The sequence below is a fragment of the Phoca vitulina genome, unplaced genomic scaffold (genome assembly GCF_004348235.1).
Source record: "Phoca vitulina isolate PV1807 unplaced genomic scaffold, GSC_HSeal_1.0 scaffold77, whole genome shotgun sequence".
NCBI lineage: Eukaryota > Metazoa > Chordata > Mammalia > Carnivora > Phocidae > Phoca > Phoca vitulina.
Window position 1 is genome coordinate 3,643,764 of NW_022589780.1, and position 23,209 is coordinate 3,666,972.

Consider the following 23,209-nt stretch of genomic DNA (forward strand, 5'->3'; position numbering starts at 1 on the left):
TGCAAACCAGAAAAGAGTGGCATGATATATTCAAAGTGCTGAACATGAAAAATCTGCAGCCAAGAATACTCTGTCCAATAAGGCTATCATTCAGAACAGAAAGATAATTTCCCAGACAAACAAAAACTAAAGGAGTTCATGAACAATAAGACAGCCTTGCAAGAAATATTAAAGGGGACTCTGTGAATGGAAAGGAGAGACCAAAAGTGACTGTATGAAGGTAAGAAATAGAAAACCAGTAAGAATGAATAGTTCTGTAAAAAATCAGTCAAGGAAATAAAAAATGATATAAAATATAATAATATATACCTAAAATGTGGGGAGGAGAGAAAAAAAATAGATTCAAACTTAAACAACCATCAACTTAATACTGACTGCTGTATGCAGAAGAGGTTATATACAAATCTAATGGTAATCATATATGAATAACCACTAATAAATATGCAAAGAATAAAGAGAAAGAAATCCAAATATACTAAAGAAAATCAGCAAAACATGAAATAAAGAAAGACAAGAAAGTATCAGAGAAAATATTCAGAAACAATGACAAAAAGAGTAATGAAATGGCAATATGTACATATCTATTAATAATTACTTTGAATGTAAATGGACTAAATGCTCCAATCAGAAGACATAGGGTGAAAGAATGAATAAAAAAAGAAGACCCATCTATATGCTGCCTTCAAGAGACTCATTATAAACCTAAAGACACCTGTAGATTGATAATGAGGAGATGAAGAAACATTTATCATGGACATGGATGTCAAAAGAAAGCTGGAGTAGCAATATTTATATTGAACAAAATAGACTTTTACAACTGTAACAGGAGACAAACATAAAGAAACTAATTAGTAATAATATAATAATAGTAGGGGATTTTCACACCCCACGTACATAAAAGGACAAATCATCTGAACAGAATATCAACAATGAAACAAGGGCTTTGAATGACATATTGGACCAGATGGACTAAGCATATATATTGAGAGCATTCCATCCTAAAACAGCAGAATACACATTCTTTCCAAGTGCACATGGAACATTCTCCAGAATGGATCACATATTAGACCACAAAACAAGCCTCAAAAAATTCAAGAAGTTTGAAAGTATACCATGGATCTTTTCTGACAACAATGTTATGAAACTAAAAGTCAAACACAAGAAAAAAAAAAAAAAAGGAAAGACCACAAAGACATGGTGGTTAAATAACATACTACTAAACAATGAATGGGTCAATTGAGAAATGAAAGAAGAAATAAAAAGTATGTGGAAGCAAAAGACAATGAAAATACAGTGGTCCAAACCTTTGGGATGTAGCAGAAGCTGTTCTAAGAAAGAAGTTTATTGCAAAGCAGCCTACCTCAGGAAGCAAGGAAAGTCTCAAATAAATGACCTAACCTTGCACCTAAAGGAGCTAGGAAAAGAACAACAAATGAAGCCTAAAGCCAGCAGAAGGAAGAAAATAGTAAATATTAGAGCAGATATAAATAATATAGAAAGTAAAAAAACAATAGAACAGTTCAATGAAACCAGGAATTCATTCTTTGAAAAGTCAATGAAATTGATAAACCTCTACTCAGATTTATCAACAAAAAAAGAGAAAGGACTCAAATAAGTAAAATCACAAATGAGAAAGGAGAAGTAACAACCAACACCACAGAAATACAATTAAAAGAGAATATGATGAAAAACTGTATGCCAACAAATTGGACAACTTAGAAATACCAAAACTGAAACAGAAAGAAATAGTAAAATTGAACAGACTGATAAACAAATAAATAAAAGTAAATAAATTGAATGAGTGATTAAAAACTCCCAACAGGGGTTCCTGGATGGCTCAGTTACTTAAGTGTCTGCCTTTGGCTCAGGTCATGATCCCAGAGTCCTGGGAGAGAGCCCTACATTGGGCTCCCTGCTCAGCAGGGAGTCTGCTTATCCCTCACCCTCTGCCTCTCCCTCCACTTCTGTCTCTCTTTCTCACTCACTCTCTCTCTCTCAAATAAATAAATAAAATCTTTAAAAGAATAAAAAATAAAAATTAATAAAATAAAAATTAAAAACTCCCAACAAACACAAGTCCAGCCCTGGATGGCTTTACACATGAATTCTAACAAACATTTAAAGAAGAGTTAATACCTATTCTTCTCAAACTATTCCAAAAAACAGAAAAGGAAGAAAAACTTCCAAATTCGTTCTATGAGGTCAGTAATACCTTGATAGCAAAAACAGATAAAGACATCACTAAAACAGACAACTACAGGCCAATATCCCTCATGAACATAGATGCAAAAATCCTCAATAAAATACTAGTAAATGCATTTCAACAATATGTTAAAAAAATTATTCACCACAATTAAGTGGGCTTTATTTCTGGGTTTCAAGCATGGTTCAATATTCACAAACAATCAACGTGATACATCACATCAATAAGAAAAGGATAAGAACCATATGATCACTTCAATAGACACATAAAAAGCATTTGACAAAGTACAACATCCATTCATGGTATAAACTCAACAAAGTAGGTTTTACAGGGAAAATACCACAACATAATAAAGGCCATATATGAAAAACCCACAGACAATATCATCCTCAAGGGGGAAAAACTGAGAGATTTTCCCCTAAGGTCAACACAAGACAAGGTAGTCCACTCTCACTACTTTTATTGCACAAAGTATTAGTATTAGCCACAGCTTTCAGACAACAAAGAGATATAAAAGGAATCCAAATTGATAAGGAAGAAGTAAAACTTTCACTATTTGCATATGACATGATACTTTATATAGAAAACCTGAAAGACTCCACCAAAAAACTGCTAGAACCTTTACATGAATTCAGTAGTCACAGGACACAAAAATCAACACACAGAAATCTATTGCATTTCTGTACACAATAATGAAGCAGCAGAAAGATAAGTTAAGGAATCAATCCCATTTATAATTGCACCAAAAATCATGCCATACCTAAGAATATATCTATCCAAAAAGGTGAAAGACCTGTACTCTAATACTATAAAACTCTGATGAAAGAAATTAAAAATGACACAAAGAAATATAAAGACATTCCGTGCTCATGGATTGAAAGAACAAATATTGTTAAAATATCTATACTACCCAAAGCAATCTACATACACTTTTAATGTAATACCTATCAAAATGCACACATTTTTCACAGAGCTAGAACAAACAATCTGGAAATTTGTATGAAACCACAAAAGAACCCTGAATAGCCAAAGTAATCTTGAAAAAGCAAAGCAAAGCTGGGACATCACAATTCTGGATTTCACATTATTATTGCAAAGCTGTAATAATCAAAACAGTATGGCACCGGCACAAAAATGGACACATAGATCAATGTAACAGAATAAGAAAACCAGAAATGAACCCATAGCTATATGGTCAATTAATCTTCAACAAAACAAGAAAGAATATCCCATGGAAAAAAGAGTCTCTTCAACAAATGGTGTCAGGAAAACTGTACAGCAGCATGCAGAAGAATGAAACTGGACCATTTTCTTACACCATACACAAAAGTAAATTCAAAATGGATTAGAGACCTATATGTGAGACCTGAAGCCATAAAAATCCTAGAAGAGTACATAGGCAGTAACCTCTTTCACAGCAGCTATAACATTTTTTTCTAGAAAAGTCTCCTCAGGCAAGGGAAACAAAAGCAAAAATAAGTTATTGGGACTTCATCAAAATAAAAAGCTTCTGCACAATGAAGGAAACAATCACCAAAGTAAAAGACAACCTGATGAGTGGGAGAAGATATTTGCAAATTACATATCCAAAACTGGGTCAGTATCCAAAAAATATAAAGAAGATATTTGCAAATTATGTATCCAATAATGGGTCAGTATCCAAAATATATGAAGAACTTAAAAACTCAACATCCAAAAAACAAATAATCCAATTAAAAAATGGGTGGAAGACTTGAACAGACATTTCTCCAAAGAAGAATAATAGAAGGCCAAAAGACACACGAAAAGATTTTCATCATCACATACCATCAGGGAAGTGCAAATCAAAACTACAATGAGATATCACCTCACACCTATCAGAATGGCTAAAATCAAAACACAAGAAACATGGCTAAAATTAACAAGTTAGGAAATGACAGGTATTGGCAAGGATTTCTAGAAAGGGGAATGAACCCTCTTACACTGTTGGTGGGAATGCAAGCTGATGCAGCCACTCTGGAAAACAGTATGGAGATTACCCAAAAAGTTGAAAATAGAGCTACCCTACAACCCAGCAATTGCACTACTGGATATTTACCCCAAAGATACAAATATAATGATCCAAAGGGTCACCTGTACCCCAATATTTATAGCAGCAATGTCCACAATAGCCAAACTATGGAAAGAGCCCAGATGTCCATCAACAGATGAATGGATAAAGAAGAGGTGGCGTATATATACAATGGAATATTACACAGCCATCAAAAAATGAAATCTTGCCATTTGCAACGATATGGATGGAACTAGAGGGTATTATGCTAAGTGAAATACAAGTCAGCCAGAGAAAGACAATTATCATATGATCTCACTGATATGAGGAACTTGAGAAACAAGACAAAGGATCATAGGGGAAGGGAGGGAAAAATGAAACAAGACAAAACCACAGAGGGAGACAATCCATAAGAGACTTAATCTTAAGAAACAAACTGAGGGTTGCTGGAGGGGAGGGGAGGCGTGGGGTGAGGGGATGGGTTGGCTGTGTGATGGACATTGGGGAGGGTATGTGTTGTGGTGAGCACTGGCTGTTGTGTTAAGACTGATGAATCACAGACCTGTACCCCTGAAACAAATAGTACATTATATGTTAATTAAAAAATAAAATAAAGAAAGAAAAACAAAAAAAACCCCACAAATATTTGGAGGAAAGTAAAAAAATAAATAAATAATTTTTTTTCTACAAAAAAAAGAAAGAAAGAAACAGGGTGTTGGCAAGGATGTGGAGGAAAAGAAACCCTCTTGCACTGTTGTTGGAAATGCAAACTGATGCAGCCACCATGGAAAACAGTATGGAGGTGCTTCAAAATTTAAAAATAGAACGTTTCTATCATCCAGCAATTGCACTACTGGATATTTACTCAAAGAATACAAAAATACTAATTCAAAGGGATATATACACCCCTATGTTTATAGCAGCTTGTGTACAATAGCCAAGCAATGGAAGCAGTCCATGTGTACATGGATTGATGAATGGATAAAGAGGGCATGATATATATATATATCCAAATAGTATTCCATGGTATATATATAGTATTTCATGGAATATATATTCCGTTGAATACTATTTGGCCATAAAAATGATGAAATCTTGCCATTTGCAACAACATGGATGGAGCTAGAGAGTATTATGCTAAGTGAAATGTCAGTCAGAGAAAGACAAATACAACTTCACTCATATGTGGAATTTAACAAAACAAAGGAGCATAGGGTAAAAAGAAAAAGAGAATGAGGCAAACCAAGAAACAGACTCTTAACAATAGAGAACAAACTGGTGGTTACCAGAAGGCAGGTGGTTGAGGTGATGGGTTAAATAGGTGATGAAGATTAAGGAGTGCACATTGTGAAGAGCACTGGGTGTTGTACGGAATTGTTGAATCACTATGTTGTACACCTGAACTGGTATAACACTGTATGTTAATTAATGGAATTAAAATAAAAACTTAAAAAAGTAACTACTGGGAAGGAGCAAATAAGGAATTAGTGAGATTGTGACAAGAGGGGTAAATAATCCCTCTCTACCTTATACCTGTATAAAGAGAGAGAACAGAGATCTCCTATGTTTCAAATCCACAACATGAAGAGAGTGGCATAAATTTTCCATCTCTGCACAATATTCATTATGCATTGTGAATTGAAAAAAAGTAGATTACAAAATAGTAGTCTGTATGGTATGAATCTATTTAAAAAAAAGAAAAGTACAAACTCAATATATAAGCATAGATAAAGGTGCATAGAAAATGTTCAGAAGGGTATATACCTCTCAATTTTAATTGTAGTTATCTCTAAGAAATGAAATTCTAATTTATTTTTCTTTTTCTTTTGTTGTTTATATTTTTTTATTGTTGTGCAGTGACCTTGTAATACTTGTGTAATATTTTTAAATTAAAATAAACTATATTAAAAATTCTTAAATCTGTATGAGAGTATGAAGAGGCCCAAAGGAGACTGTCAGAAATAGAAAGGCCCCTAGATACTAGGTAATCTACCTCTTGGTGTTCTCATGTGGAAACAAATGCCCAAAAAAGTAGACACTTGGCTAAGATTAGAATTTTGATGTCCTGACTTCTAGCCCCCTGATCTCTCTTACTACCTCATTTAATTAAACATCTTAGTTTAAACGTAGTCAGGAATAGACAGCAACCACCTGGAATGTCTATACTCACCAATTCCAAGAAGCAGGGTAAATATTTATGTTATATTGCAAAATCGAATGTGAGCTAATCCTGATCCTTCAGCGCCCTGCACTGGAAGAATGGTGAGCATCTTCTCCCCGCTGAGGTAACAGAGACTTCAGTGACTACTCAGAATTCACAAAGCAAGTGAAAAGCCCATTCAGGGTCTGAACCTGGCTAGAACACCATCTTCCAGACATTTAGGTGCAAGCAGTCACATAGCTCTCTAGCTTAGGCCCCAGGTCATAAACTTGCCGAGACTAGGTTGTTTCTTATTTCACTTACAAAATGAAGTTATTGGAAATCTCTCCCTATTGCATCCCTCCCTGTGAGTCAGGCACACTATCAATCACTCCTAATGAATTATTAAATGCTTTAAAAGTGATAAAAAGAAATAAGCCAGCCTGAAAGCCAGCAGGAACTGCACCCCTTGTGAGCCTGCTAAAAAGAGGAGCCCTCATCTTTGTTCATCATGCATGCAGGATAAGCCCAAGTCATTTTGCCACTGCTCCCTACTTCCTCCTCACCAAGTTTCTCTCGTGGACTTGAAAGTTGAGCACCCTAAACCTTGACTAAAGGGGAGGAAGGAAGTGAACCAGAATAAGAAACTTTTCCTTGAGGGCACCTAGCATGGCAGTGTGGTACAGTGGAGAGATTACCAGGTCTGAGAACACACAGACTGAGTTAAAATCCCACCGCTGTCAAGTATTGATATTAGAACCTCTACTAGGTCCTTTCATCTTTCTGAGACTCACTGTTCCTTCATCTGGAAAATGGTGTAAAGTGGGTTTCAATGAAGTGCTTTCCCACTTGCTTCCATATCTTGAGTTTCTGTTTTAAGTACATCTTCCCTGTCTTCTTCCAGGAATCTGGCACGGGAAATGTTTCCCTTTCTTAAAGTGTGGGCACACTCAAACATTCTCATGCTTTTAAGCCCCATGCCAATGTTCTGGGGTTTGCAGTCTGCAAATGCAAAGCAGATTTTGACTACACACTCACATACCACAGAGCTTTGCGTGTCTCCAGCAGTTCAGACAGAACATTCCCTAATGGTGTGGACTGGAGGGTGTGGCTTGTCACCAATCACTAAAAGCTTTATCCACTGGAGACCAGATGGGCTTTAAGGCCTCCAGCTCCTTGGCTGTGGTAAAAGGGGCTTGTTAAGAGAAGGCTGATCCCACTGTGGGTGTAAACTACCCTGATTCAGAGGCCCATGGTAGAGCAGAAAGAACATTAGAGGGGGAATTATGTAGTCATACAATGTGTCCTTGCACAAGTCAAAGCCCCTCTCTGGAACACGGTTTTTTTCTTTTGAAAGTGGGGGTAATAACCTCTGATCTACTTATTTCACAGGGAAGGATTAAAATAAATCATGGGCATGCGTGCTTTAAAAGCTTTACTGCTCTATTTACACATGTGTTATTATTATGTCATAGGGTTTAATCTGCACATCCACCCTTGGAATTTTGAGCTAGTAGAGCCTAAGACCTGGAGAATTGGTTCAACCAGGCAGGGCCCAAGCCCTCCCGATAAACGCAGTGAGACAACTTTGTAACTGAATACAAACTCTGGAACAAAAAGAGAGGACAAAAAGTGAGCCGATTTAGTTAAGAGGGAAACCATTGCTCCAGGAGAGGTATAATGCTCACCCTGAGAAAAGAGGGAAACAAACAAACATGTACCCATTCTTAGAACCATGAGTTATTTATCTTGTGAAAGATGTTTGGGCCATAACAAAAGATGGTGGTCTGTCCTTAAGGAGTTTCTTCTGACAAGTTTCTGAAAAAATTTGAAGCCTTTTGGGGGCCTCCAAATAACTGGTCTTATAAAGAGGGATTTCCAAAAGCTAGCATTGAGAACTGAAGTCCATTCAAGAAGGCAACCTTCTGAGGAGAAGTTGAACAGATTCTGTTTTCCAGAATTAGCCTCGGAGGTTGAAAACGAGAAATCAACATCAATAGACCTCAAAGAAACTGAAGGAACCAAACATATAAAACAGCCTTTTAGCAAGGGCCAAATAGTGCAGCACCCAATTCAGGGATTTTGAGGAAAATTTTAAAATACTAAGTCACAGGTCATAGTCCAGTGAAGGAAGGCTAAGAGGTAGGGATAGAATGTTTAAACTCCTAGTAACTAGGACTAAACTAAACATATACTAGAAACCTATAGTCCTCTCTTCTTGTTTTCTTTCTTCTCTCTATAGCCCCAATATCACAGTTCTGTGATCTGACTTTCACCTCTGCCTGCATTCCGCAGAGGCCTGTGTCCACAAGATTCCTGTGAGACAGCACTGTTGAGGTACTCCTACCTAGGCTGAGCCAGGAATCCTAACAATTTTGTCCTTGACTCTCTCTCAGCCTTAGTTACCCTCCACAGAGCTTCTGTATCCACCCTCTCTGTATCAGCTGATTTTTGAAAGCCACAATTCTGCACTCCATTTTTAATCCTTTTGCTTTTGTCTTGATCCCCATTTACCACATCACTGCCTTTACATCCACATTCTCCCTTTCTACCCAGTCCTAGAGTGAAACATGAACAACATTGCATGTACTAACTAATTAATTGTGACTGTGTTGTGTACCATTTTGGAAAGGATTGTGTGGCTCTATCTGGGCTTGGTGGGAGAGAGTACCATGGTACATGAGAGTACCATGTATACCATGAGAGTGTAGGTTGATGAGGGATATATATATATATATCCCACATTATCCATACATTATCTGCCGACGAACACTTAGGTTTTCATGACTTGGCTATTTTAAATAATGCTGCAATGAGGGGCGCCTGGGTGGCTCAGTCGTTATGCGTCTGCCTTCAGCTCGGGTCATGATCCTGGGTTCCTGGGATCGAGCCTCGCATCAGGCTCCCTGCTGGGCGGGAAGCCTGCTTCTCTCTCTCCCACTCCCCCTGCTTGTGTTCCCTCTCTCGCTGTGTCTCTCTCTGTCCTATAAATAAATAAATAAAATCTTAAAATAAATAAATAAATAAATAAATAAATAAATAAATAAATAAATAATGCTGCAATGAGAATAGGGATGCAAATATCATGTTGGGATAGCGATTTAATTTCCTTTGGATATACACCCAGAAGTAGAATTGCTGGATCATATGATAACTTGATTTTTAATTTTTCAAAGCCCTCTATACTGTTTTCCATGGAGCCTGCACAAATTTACATGCCTAGTATGAGTGTACAAGGGTTCCCTCTTCATTTCCTTGCCAGTGTTTGTTATCTTTTGTCTTTTTCATAAGCTGTTCTAATAGGTGTGAAGTGATATCTCATTGTATTTTTCATTTGCATTTCCCTCATGATTAGTGATATTAGCACCTTTTCATGTCTGATGGCCATTTGAATACTTTATTTAGAAAAATGACTACTCAGGACCTATGTCTATTTCTAAATTAGATTATCTCAGTTTTTTGTTTATTATTTGTTTTTCCTGTTAAATGTCATGAATATTTTATGTATTGTGGATATTAACCCCTTATCAGATATGTGATTTGCAAATATTTTCTCCCATTCCATAGGTTCCCTTTTCTATTCCATTGATTTTTTCCCTTTTTTTGTCACCTTTTTATTATCTTTTTAAAAAATTTTTATTTAAATTCAATTTCATTAACATATAGTGTATTATTAGTTTTAGGGGTAGAATTTAATGATTCATCAGTTGCTTATTACATCATGTGCCCTCCTTAATGCCCATCACCCAATTACCCAATCCCCCCGACCTACCTCCCCTCCAGCAACCTTGTTTCTGTCCTATAGTTAAGAGTCTCTTATGGTTTACCTCCTTCTCTATTTTTATCTTATTTTATTTTTCCATCCCTTCCCCTATGTTCATCTATTTTGTTTCTTAAATTCCACATATGAGTGAAGTCATATGGTATTTGTCTTTTTCTGACTGACTTATTTCACTTAGCATAATACCCTGTAGTTCCATCCACATCATTGCAAATGGCAAGATTTCATTCTTTTTCATGGTTGAGTAGTATTCTATTGTATATATATACACCACATCTTCTTTATCCATTCATCTGTCAATGGACATCTGGGCTCTTTCCATAGTTTGCCTATTGTGGACATTACTGTTATAAACATTGGGGTGTATGTGCCCCTTTGAATCACTATTTTTGTATCCTTTGGATAAATACCCAGTAGTGCAATTACTGGATCATAGGGCAGTTCTATTTTTAACTTTTTGAGGAACCTCTACACTGTTTTCCAGAGTGGCTGCACCAGTTTGCATTCCCACCAGCAGTGTAAGAGGGTTCCCCTTTCTCTGCATCCTCACCAACATTTGTTGTTTCCTGAGTTGTTAATTTTAGTCATTCTGACTGGTGTGAGGTGGTATCCCATTGTGGTTTTGACTTGTATTTCCCTGATGCCAAGTGATGTTGAGCATTTTTTCATGTGTCTGTTGGCCATTTGTATGTCTTCTTTGGAGAAATGTCTGTTCATGGCTTTTGCCCATTTCTTGACTGGATTTTTTGGGGGCGTGAGTTTGATAAGTTCTTTATAGATTTTGGGGCGCCTGGGTGGCTCAGTCCCTGGGATCAAGCCCTGCATTGGGCTCCCTGCTCTGTGGGAAGCCTGCTTCTCCCTCTCCCACTCCCCCTGCTTGTGTTCCTTCTCTCCCTGTGTCTCTCTCTGTCAAATAAATAAATAAAATCTTAAAAAAAAAAGTTCTTTATAGATTTTGGATACTAGCCTTTTGTCTGATAAGACATTTGCAAATATCTTCCCCCCATTCTGTAGATTGCCTTTTAGTTTTGTTGGCTGTTTCCTTTGCTGTGCAGAAGCTTTTTATCTTGATGAAGTCCCAAGAGTTCATTTTCACTTTTGTTTCCCTTGCCTCTGGAGACATGTCTAGCAAGAAGTTGCTGCAGCTGAGGCCAAGGAGGTTACTGCCTGTGTTCTCCTCTAGGAATTTGATGGATTCTTGTCTCACATTTAGGTCTTTAGTCCATTTTGAATTTGTTTTTGTGTATGGTATAAGAAAATGGTCCCATTTCATTCTTATGCATATTGTTGTCCACTTTTCCCAACACCAATTGTTGAAGAGACTGTCTTTTTCACATTGGATATTCTTTCCTGCTTTGTTTGAGATTAATTTGCCATATAGTTCTATGTTCATTTCTGGATTTTCTATTCTGTTCTATCAATCTATGTGTCTATTTTTGTGCCAGTACCATACTGTTCTGATTGCTACAGCTTTATCATATAACTTGAAGTCAGGAATTGTGATGCCTCCTTCTACTTTTCTTTTTCAAGGTTGCTTTGGTTATTTGGAGTCTTTTGGGGTTTCATACAAGTTTCAGGATTGTCTGTTCTAGTTCTGTGAAAAATGCTGTTAGAATTTTTTTTATATATTATATGGCCATTTAAAATCTTTAATCAAATTTCATCAAAGATTACCAGCCATATTATATGCCATGATTAGCTTTCTATAAACAACTTTGCTTTCTGTGTACAAATCAGTGTCAATGGAATAAAAAATAAAACCATATCCTAGGCAAAGAACTTTATTAACCTTTTTTCAAACTTTATTTCCAGGCTTCTTCAGCTTAATTAGCTGCAAAGAATGAATTGTGTATAAGCAAAACCTGAAAAGAGCTGCAATGTCCAAGGGGCTTGGGCTTAAAAATATTAGAGATCTAGAATTTATCAGATCCATGAACAAAATTGTAAAAAGCAATCATAATATAAAATAGCAGTTCCCAGTAACTTCTTCGAGTTTTATCTTCTTCAGAAGTTGACTCAATTCGGTTTGCTTCATTCTTGGAAGCTTCATCAAAATTCTCCACAAGATCTGGAACTTCATCATCATCATCCTCTCCAGTAGCAAGTGGTGCTTTTCCATCCACAGATTGTTTGGGCAGAGCTTCAGCCAGTCTTCTTAAACTAGTCAGACTGTCTGCACCAAGTTGGTTTAAGATACTGGGTAGCATTTCTGTCAGCTGCTTTATCTCAGCATGGCCTGTAATGGTGAAAGTGTTTGCTGCCAGCAATGCCTGAACTTTGGGGTTGTTAAAGTGGATCGCTGTTCCTTGGTCTGTGGACATACTCACTTCTTCAATACCAGAGATGTTGTTTACCCCTAACTTCTTTAAGGAGAACTAAAGTTTTTTATCACCTGCTGTAGCCATTCTATGAACCATCTTCTTTCAGGGAGCAGTTCTTTTCCCACCAATGCACACTTGTGCTTGCAATTTGGTGAGTTTCTCCCGGTTCATGATAGTTTTTCTTTCATCTTGGAGCAGAAATGGGATGGCACGGAGGAATAGGGTTGGTGTTCAGGGGGTCTCCTGTGGACCAGCTGAGATTAGGTGCACACACGCAGGGATGCAAGATGGCAGCTAGAGGCACTGTTAGTATTTTGATAGGGATTGCATTAAATGTGTAGATTGTTTTTGGTAGAATAGACATTTTAAAAATATTTGTCTTTCTAATCCATGAGCATGGAATGTGTTTCCACTTCTTTGTATCCTCTTCAATTTCTCTCATCAGTGTTTTATAGTTTTCAAAATACAAGTCTTTCACCTCTTTGGTTAGGTTTATTCCTCGGTATGTTATTGTTTTTGGTGCAATTGTAAATGGGACTGATTCCTTAATTTCTCTTTCTGTTGCATCATTACTAGTGTATAGAAATGCAACAGATTTATGTATGCTAATTTTCTTATCTGCAACTTTACTGAATTCATGCATCAGTTCTAGCAATTTTTTGTGGAGTCTTTTGGGTTTTCTATATAGAATATCATGTCAAAGTATTACTTCTTCCTTGCTGATTTGGATATCTTCTAATTCTTCTTGTTGTCTATTTGCTGAGTCTGGGACTTCTAGTACTGTTAAATAACAGTGGTGAGAGTGACATGCCTGTCTTGTTCATGACTAAAGAGGAAATGCTCTTAGTGTTTCCCCATTTATGATGATATTAGCTGTGTTTTTTTTCATATAAGGCCTTTATTATGTTGAGGTACATTCCCTGTAAACCTACTTTGTTGAGGGTTTTTATTATGAATCATTGTTGCACTTTGTCAAATGCTTTTTCTGCATCTACTGAAACATCATATGGCTCTTATACTTAGTTTTATTAATCTGGTGTATCATGTTGATTGATTTGTGAATATTGAACCACCATTGCAAACCAGGAACAAATCCCACTTTGTTGTGGTGAATGATTTTTTAAATATATTTTAGATTCTGTTTGCAAGTATTTTATCGAGAAATTTTGCATCCATGCTCATCAGGGGTATTGGCTTATAGTTCTCTTTTTTAGTGAAGTCTTTATATGGTTTTGCTATCAGGGTAATGCTGGCCTCATAGAATGAGTTTGGAAGTTTTCTTTCCTTTTCTATTTTTGGAATAATTTGAGAAGAATCAGTATTATCTCTTCTTTAAATATTTGGTAGAATTCATGTGTGAAGCATTCTGGCCCTGAATTTTTGTTTTTGAGAGTTTTTTGATTAATGATTCAATTTCTTTGCTGGTTATCAGTCTGTTCAAGTTTTCTATTTCTTCTTGTTTCAGTTTTACTAGTTTATATATTTCTAGGAATTTATCCATTTTTTGCAGGTTTTCCTATTTGTTGGCATATAGTTTTTCAAAATATTGTCTGATAATTCTTTATATTTCTGTGGTTTTGGTTGTTATTTCTCCTCTCTCATTTGTGATTTGATTTATTTGGGTCCTTTCTCTTTTCTTTTGGATGAGCCTGGCAAAAGGCTTATCAATTTTCTTAATTTTTTCAAAGAACCAGCTTCTGGTTTCACTGATCATTTATATTGTTTTTTGTTTTGTTTTGTTTTGTTTTTTAGTTTCTTTCTTTTTTTTTTTTTAGATTTAGTTATTTGAGAGAGAGTGTGTGTGTGCATACATGCAGGGGGAGGGCAGAGGGAGAGGGAGAGAGAGAATCCTCAAGCAGACTCCCCACTGAGGACTGATCCCCTCTTAGGGCTCAATCCCAGGACCCTGAGATCATGACCTGAGCTGAAATCAAGAGTTAGACACTTACCCAACTGAGCCACACATATTCCCCTACTGTTTTTTAGTTTCTATATCATTTATTTTTGCTCTAATCTTTATTATTTACTTACTTTCTGTTTTGGCTTCAGGCTTAATTTGTTTTTCTTTTTCTCCTTTAGGTGTAAGTTTAGGTTGTTCATTTGAGATTTTTCTTGCATCTTGTTGTAGGCCATTATTGTTCTGTCCTTCCCTCCTAGGATGGCTTTCATTGAATCCCAAAGGTTTTGGACAGTTTTGTTTTCATTTTCATTTTTCCCATGTATTTTTTATTACTTCTTTGATTTCCTGGTTGACCTATTCATTGTTTGTTAGCATTTTGCTTTACCTCCATGTACTTGTGGTCTTTCCAGATTTTTTCTTATGGTTGACTTCAAGTTTCATAGCAATATTGTCAGAAAAGATGCATAGTGTAATTTCAATCTTTTTGTATTTGTTGAGGCCTGATTTGTGACCTAGTATGTCATCTATTCTGGAGAATACCCCATGTGCACTTGAAAAGAATGTGTATTCTGCTGCTTTAGAATGAAATGTTCTGAATATATCTGTTAAGTCCATCTGGTCCAGAGTGTCATTTAAAGCCATTGTTTCCTTGTTGATTTTCTCCTTAGATAATCTGTCCATTGATGTAAGTGGGGTGTTCAAGTCCCCTACTATTATTGTATTATTATCAAGGAGTTCCTTTTTTATTTGTTATTAATTGTTTTATATATTTGGGTGCTCTCATGTTGGGTGCATAAATATTTACATTTGGTAGATATTCTTGTTGGATTATCTCCTTTATTCTACATAGTGTCCTTCTTTGTCTCTTGTTATAATCTTTGTTTTAAAGTCTAGTTTGTGTGATATAAGTATGGCTGCTCTGGCTTTCTTTTTTTTTTTTTAAGATTTCATTTATTTGCGAGAGAGAGAATGAGAGAGAGCATGAGAGGGAGGAGGGTCAGAGGGAGAAGCAGACTCCCCGCTGAGCAGGGAGCCCAATGTGGGACTCGATCCCGGGACTCCAGGATCACGACCTGAGCCGAAGGCAGTCACTTAACCAACTGAGCCACCCAGGTGCCCCTGGCTTTCTTTTGATATCCTTTTGCATGATAAATATTTCTCCATCTTTTCACTTTCAATCTGCCATGTCTTTATGTCTAAAGTGACTCTCTTGTAGGCATCATATAGATGGGTCTAGTTTTTTTTTTCTTTCTTTTTAATCCATTCATACAACCTATGTCTTTTGATTTGAGCATTTAGTCCATTTGTGTTCAGAGTAATTATTGACAGATACGTATTTAGTGCCATTTTATTACTTGTTTTGTTGTTGTTTCTGGAGATTTTCTTTGATCTTTTCTTGTCTTTGTCATTTTTGGTCTTTCCTTTCCACTCAGAATTCCCTTTAATATTTCTTGCAGGGATGGCTTCAAGAACACCTTTAGTTTTTGTTTGTTTGGGAAACTCTATCTCTTCTTCTATTCTGAATGGTAGCCTTGCTGGATAGAGTATTGTAGGCTGTAGATTTTTCGTATTCAGCACTTTGAATATATCATGTCACTCTCTTCTGGTTTGCAAAGATTCTGTTGAGAAATCTGCAGCTAGCCTTATGGGTCTTCCTTGTAAGTGAATGACTTTTTCTCGCTGCTTTTAAGATTTTTTTCTTTATCAGTATATTTTGCAAATTTAATTACAATATGTCTTGGTGTTGGCCTGCTTTTGTTGATTTTGATGGGAGTTCTCTGTGCCTCTTGGATCTGGATGTCTGTTTCCTGCCTCAGATTAGGGAAGATTTCAACTATCATTTCCTCAAATAAATTTTCTGCACACTTTCCTCTCTCTTCTTCTGGGACTCCTATAATATGCTTGTCATTATGTTTGATGGAGTCATTGAGTTCCCTAAGTCTATTCTCGTATTCCATAAGTCTTCTTTCTCTCTTTTGTTCAGCTTCATTATTTTCCACTATTTTGTGTTTTATATCACTAATTCATTCCTCTGCTTCTTCCAGCCTGCTGTTATTGCATCAAACCTGTTTACAATCTCATTTGTTGCTTTCTTCATTTCTGATCGATTTTTTTTAACTCTTTTATCTCTGTGGTAAGGATCTTTTTGATATCTTCTATTCTTATCTCAAGCCCAGTGAATATCCTTATGATTTTTCCTTTAAATTCTCCATCAGGTGTGTTACTTATATCTGTTTCACTTAGATCTCTGGCTATAGCCTTAACTTGTTCTTTCATTTGGGATAAATTTATTTTCCTGGCATTTTGTCTAAATCTCTGCCTTCTTCTTTCATGTATTAGAAAAGCCAATTATGCTTCTGCTCCTGAAGGTAATGGCTTTATGAAGAGGCTATGTAGTGTCCAGAACCTGGTGCTTCATAGAGACTCTGGTGTGTGCTGCCTGTGCTCTGCTGTTGTGTTTTGGCTGCTCTGTCCCTCAGGCCAGTCGTCTGCAGAGGCTTTCCTTGCCTGCTGCGTGCAGTGTTTGTTTCTTGGTCAGAATGTGGCAAGTTTTAACTAGCTGTACTCTGGTTTGCTTGTGAAATGAGACCTGATACTAGTTCCACTAGAACTGAGGCATTGCAGATCTCTGGTTGGGAGATGTGGTGTGGGTTGGATTTTGTGCTGGTTCTGGGGGAGGGGCCTGCCATGCTGGAACTGAAGCAAGCTTGACTGAGAAGGGCAGCTCCACCAGAGAGCAGGGTGTGTGGCTTGGTGTAAGCAAGTTAGGCAGCCAGTGTGAGCTCTGTGCTGCTACTAGCAAGTGCCTCTGTGTGTCTGCTGAGGGGTGGGAGTGGGGGGAATGGCACTGACCAGGTCCTTTCTCCCTGGAGAGGCATGTCCTTGAATGCTGCCACTCAGGGAAGCACTCCCAGAGGTGTGAATAAACCCCCTTGCCCCCCACCACATGAACTCCAGGCATTATTCAGATTGCTGTTTCCATGCTGTTTGCCTCCAGGTTTTTGCCTGCTTTCTCTCCAGGAGCAGCGCAGTGCCTTCCTGGTTTTATCCCAGCCAAGCCTGCTGACCTTTAAAACTCCAGGGTTTAGGGAAGTGGTTTGGGCAGGGGCCTGTGCTGGTCTTCTGGAGGAGTGGCCTGCAGCACTGGTACTGAGGTGAGCTTGAGAGAGAAGGGCGATCACACCAGAGCACATGGGTGTGGGACTTGATGTAACCAAGTTAGGTGGCCTGTATCAGCCCTGAGCTGATTCCCCCAGGTGGCTCTGTGTTTATGCTGAGGGGAGGGGGAGGGAAATGGCACCAGTCAACTCCTTTGTTCCTGGAGAGGAGTCTCCCTGAATGCTGCCTTTCAGGGAAGCACTTTGAGTGAATAATCTCCTCCCAGTGTGCCCCAGGCATTCTTCAGATCACTGTTTCCACTTTGTCTGCCCCCAGGTTGTTTGCCTGCCTTCTCTCCAGGAGCAGCCCAGTGCCCTCCAGGCTAATACCAGCCAAGCCCACTGTTCTTTAAAACTCTTAAGCCCTGCTGGTTGTTAAGGATTCAGATAATTCAGCTCCTTTCACTTTCCAAACCAATTGCTTTGGGGAAATGTTCTCCTTGTACATTTCCCAGTATGCTCCTCTCTCTCTTGCCCTTCTCCTCACCCACTGCTCCCTCTCCTCTGTATCACCTGCAGTCCCTGTATGTCTTACCTTCTTTCACGTGGCCTCTTCTCTCCCTTACATTATGGAGTTTCTTCTGTCAGTGTTCAGATTGATTTTTGGGGTATTTAGTATGAGTTTATAGTTATTTAGTTGAGTTCATGGAAGAGATGGGCCTAGGGTCCTCCTACTTCACTACCATCTTCTTGAATCTGATTATTTTCTTTCACTATCTAAAAAACCTTCTCATTTTGACATAATCCCACTTAATTATTTGTGCTTTTATTGCTTGTCCTTTAGGTGTCATGTCCAAAAATAATTTCCAAGACCAATGTCAAGGATGTGTTTGCCTTTGTTTTTGTTGTTGTTAGAAATTTTATGATTTCAGGTCATACATATAGTCCTTAATATATTTCAGGTTAATTTTTGTGAATGGTGTAAATAGTGGTCCAATTTCATTCTTTTGCATGTAAACATCCAATTTTCCCAGTACCATTTACTGAAGAAATGATCTTTTCACCATTAAATATTCTTGAACCCCTTGTCAAATATTAGTTGGACAGATGTGCATGGGTTTATTTATGGGCTCTTGATTCTCTTCCATATATCTATTTTCATGCAAATAGTATACTGTTTTGATTACTATAGATTTGTAATATAGTTTAAAATCAGGAAGCATAATGTCTTCTGCTTTGTTCTTCTTTCTCAATCTTCTATTCACAACCTTCTGTGGTTTCACATAAATTTTAGGATTTTTTTTCTATTTTTATAAAAATTCCACTTGAATCTTACAAAGATTGCATTCAATGTACAGATGACTTTGGGTAGTAGGGATATTTTAACAATATTAATTCTATAAGCCATGAACATGATATTTCCTTTATTTATGTCTTATTCAAATTTTTCACCAATGTCAGTTTTCAGTGTAGAGATTTTTCACCTCCTTGGTTAAATTTATTCCTAAAGTGTTTTTTTGAAGCTTTTGTAAATGGGATTGTTCACTTTATTTCTTTTTAATATATTTTGTTGTTAGTGTATGGAAACGTTATTGATTTTTTAATGTTGATTTTATATCCTGCAACTTTATGGCATTTATTGATTAGATCTAAATGTTTTTTGGTGGAATCTGTAGGATTTTCAATATATAAATCACGTCATCTGCAAACAAAGATAATTTTACTTCTTCCTTTGTGATTTAGATGCTTTTTATTTCTTGTTTTTATCTGATTGCTCTGGCTAGGACATCCAGTACTAAGATAATTAAGAGTGGTTCGAGTGGTCATTCATATCTTGTTCCTGATCTCTTAAGCGGAAAATTTTTCAACTTTTCACCATTAAGTATTATGTTAGCTGTGGGTTTGTCATATTTAGCCTTCATTTAAGATACATTCCTTCTATACTCAACTTATTGACAGTTTTAGTAAGAACGCATGTTGAATTTTGTCAAATGCTCTTTCTTCATTTGTATAGGTGATAATTTGATTTTTTTTTAACCCTGACCTGAAGTTTTTTTTTTTAATTGAAGTATAATTGACATATAATATTATATTAGTTTCAGATATACAACATAATGATTCAATATCTGCCTACACTGCTAAATGATCACCACAATAAGCCTAGTTATCATTTTTCACCATACAAAGTTATAATTTTTTTGTGATGAGAACTTTTAGGATTTACTCTCTTGGCAACTTTCAAATATGTACTACAGTGTTATTGGCTATAGTCTCTGTGCTGTACATTACATCTCCATAACATGTATTTTATATTTGAAACTTTTTACTTCTTGACCCCCTTTAACCATTTCACCCAGCCCAAAGCCCCCTCCACTCTAGCACTTACAGTTCTGTTCTCTGTATCAATGAATTTTGTTTTGGTTTTAGATTCCACATATAAGTGAAATATAGTATTTGTTTTTCTCTGTCTGACTTATTTCATTTACCATAATTCCCCCAAGGTCCATTAGTGTTGTCACAAATGGCAAGATTTCATTCTTTTTTAATGGCTGGGTAGTATTACATTGCATTTATATACCACATCTTTGTTATCCATTCATCCACTGATAGACACTTAGGTATTTCCATATCTTGGATATTGTAAATAATACTGCAATGAACATAGGGGTGGACATATCTTTTAGAAGTAGTGTTTTCATTTTATTTTTCCAGATAAAAACATTGTAGTGGAATTGTTGGATAAGATGGTAGTTTCATTTTTCATTTTGGGAAGAAATCATATTGTTTTAAATAGTGGTTGCACCAATTTAAATTCCCACCAACAGTGCATGAGAGTCCCCTTTTCTCCACATATTAGCCAACACTCATTATTTCTGGTCTTTTTGATACTAGCCATTCTAACAGATGTGAGGCGGTATCTTGTTGTGAATTTCTTTTGCGTTTCCCTGATAATTAGTGATGTTGAGCATCTTTTCATAGGCCTGTTGGCCACTATATGTCTTATTTGCAAAAAAGAAGTCTATTCAGGTCCTCTGACAATTTTTCAATCAGATTTTTTTTGCTGTTGAGTTCTATGAGTTCTTTATATATTATGGATATTAATCCTTTACCAGATATGACTTGCAAATATTTTCTTTCATTCAGTAGGTTTCTTTTTTTTTTTTTTTAAGATTTTTAATTTATTTGAGCAAGAAAGAACAAGCAGGGGGAGTGGCAGAGGGAGAGGGAGAATCAGGCTCCCTGCTCATGTGGGGCTTTATGCAGGGCTCGATGGTGGGCTCAATCCCAGGATCCTGGGATCACGACCCGAGCCAGAGGCAGATGCTTAACCAACTAAGCCACCCAGGTACCCCATCATTCAGTAGGTTTCTTTATCATTTTCTTGGTTTCCTTTGCTGAGCAGAAGTTTTTCAGTTTGATATAGTCCCATTTGCTTATTTTTGTTTTTGTTCTTTTTTTTTTTTTACCTTTCTTTTATGGTCAGGTACAAGATCATTGCTAGAACCAATGTCAAGGAGCTTATTGTGTGTGTTTTATTCTAGGAGTTTTATGTTTTTAGGTCTTCCTTTTAAGTCTAAAACATTTCAGTTCATTGTGTATGGTGTAAGATAATAGTCTAGTTTCATTCTTTTGCATGAGGCTGTCCAGTTTCCCCAACACCATTTACTGAAGAGATTATACTTTCCCCATTGTACATACATAGATTCTTTGTCATAAAATTCAGGTGGGTTTATTTGTGAGCTTTCTATTTTGTTCCATTGATTTGTGTGTCTGTTTCTTGACAATATCATACTGTTTTAATTGCTATACCCTGTAATACACTTATAAATAAAGAATGTGATGCCTCCATCTTTGTTCTTCTTTCTCAACACTGTTTTGGGTATTCATGTTTAGCAGATACATACAAATTTTAAGATTGTCTGCTATTTCTGTGAAAAATGCCATTGAAATTTTGATGGGGGATAGTAGATGGAACCTAGACCCAGAGGGTCCAAAGTGTGGGATACACCAGCTGGACAGCCTCACGGAACCTTAGAATGTAAGAAGGAGGGCGACAGCTGTGGCAGAAGTGGTGGCCAAGGAAAGGTGCCTTAAAAAGTCGTTTCAAGACAATCTTGAAGACATAAAGAAATGGATGAAAGAGAAAAGGAATAAAAATTTGGCAGAGATTGGCAAACAAAATTCTTTTATAACTGCACCATGCCAAATAATCTCCAACACTTCTATACTGCTAAAAAACTACCATGACAACAACAGAATGTTAATTTTAGCTTTGGAAAATGAAAAATCCAAAGTGAGAAAAGCCCAAGATACCATCCTCCAACTTAGAAAAGAATGTTACTACCTCATGTGTCAGCTATATGCATTGAAAGAAAAACTGACTTCACAACAAACAGAAGAAACTTCTCAGAACCAGGAAATATGTCCCTCTGGAATGAACTCCAATAGTGACAACAACTCTGGGGATTTATTTGTGAAGTATATAACACAAGTTCCTCTTCAGGAAGCTCACCTTCTAAGACAAGGAGAATCATTCCAAATAGAAGAGCAAATACCTATTTCTCAAGATAGACTGGGGTTTGATTTGGATTCAGATGAACATAAATCTGTTGATAATGTCTTCCCTAGAACTGTATCTGTCCATTGAAGTTTAAAGAAACATTTTAACAATCTATGTCAGTTCAATACCTTGGATGATTTTGAAATCAGTCATTTCTCAGTGCAGCCCTTTGAATCCAAAAGAATTAGATGTGTAGACCCTGAAAACGTAGAACAAAGTGTTTGTCAATGAAATAAGGATCAAATTAACTTATCACCAAAGTTGATTGACCCAGGAAGACCTACTAAAACAAAAGAAAACATTTTAGAATATAAACTTGAACAAACTAAAAGTAAGCATAGAGGTGCACAAGGAAGAAAAGGAGAAAACAAAAGCTAACAGGAGAAAATCAAAATCTGTATCAGAGTATGAAGGGAGCAAAAGTGAAAATAAAAAAAAAACCTGTTTCCAAAAAAAAAAAAAGTTGGATGAATCTGTCACTTCCAGTGATGCTTACAATTTTAATTTGGAAGAGGGTATTCATCTCACTCCTTTCTGACAAAAAATGAGCAACGATTCTAACAGAGAAGAAAACAATGAATTTGAAGTGAGCATCTGTGAATCAAGTAGTTCAGGAGATTATTCTGACGACCTCTATTTGCCCACTTGCAAGTAGAGTCAAGATCTCTCCAGTGAATCAGATAGGAGCCCAGTCACCAGGTCTCAACCTAAAAAAGCACTAAAATATGGAGATGAAAAAGAGATGGAAGATTCTAAGCTTACAAAAACAACTATCAGTGCACTACCTAAAACTCACTGCTCACTTCATTTTAGCCTGAAGGATATCACCAATGTCCCCTTGTATCCTGTAGTGAAAATCAGTAAACTTTCTTGTTCTCCAAAAAAGAAAGAAAACCCAGCAGTGTCTCTGCCTAAGCGCAGGTGTGCAGTCAGTATGAATTACAAGGAACACACACTCGCTTCAAAACTGAGAAGAGGATATCATTTTACATATTTATGTTTCTTGAATTCTCTGATTTTCAAATAGAAAAAGGATTCCAGAAGCAGTTCCAAAAAAAAAAAAAAAAAAAAGTATGAAGCAAATACAGTGAAGTGTTTGTTGGATGCTGTTTAAATTCATCCTACTACACCTCCTTCTATCTCTCCAAGAGAGAATCTCTAAGATAGTATACAATA

The 23,209-nt window shown here is 36.7% G+C and overlaps 2 protein-coding genes across 3 annotated transcripts; one reads left to right on the forward strand and one right to left on the reverse strand.

The window, feature by feature from the left end:
• Positions 1 to 11,993: 11,993 nt before the first annotated feature.
• Positions 11,994 to 12,474, reverse strand: LOC116625398 (transcription factor BTF3-like). The gene has a single exon (XM_032393901.1). The coding sequence runs from the start codon at positions 12,472 to 12,474 to the stop codon at positions 12,067 to 12,069; it is 408 nt and encodes a 135-aa protein (XP_032249792.1). The 3' UTR covers positions 11,994 to 12,066.
• Positions 12,475 to 21,607: 9,133 nt separating this feature from the next.
• On the forward strand, positions 21,608 to 23,060 carry LOC116625396 (shugoshin 1-like). Of its 2 annotated transcripts, none has more exons than XM_032393899.1 (2): positions 21,608 to 22,073; positions 22,816 to 23,060. In XM_032393899.1, the coding sequence occupies exons 1-2, from the start codon at positions 21,608 to 21,610 to the stop codon at positions 23,058 to 23,060; spliced, it is 711 nt and encodes a 236-aa protein (XP_032249790.1). The 2 variants fall into 2 exon arrangements, with proteins under 2 accessions (XP_032249790.1, XP_032249791.1); XM_032393900.1 differs by having other exon boundaries at positions 21,608 to 22,020; positions 22,811 to 23,060.
• The last annotated feature ends 149 nt before the right edge of the window (positions 23,061 to 23,209 follow it).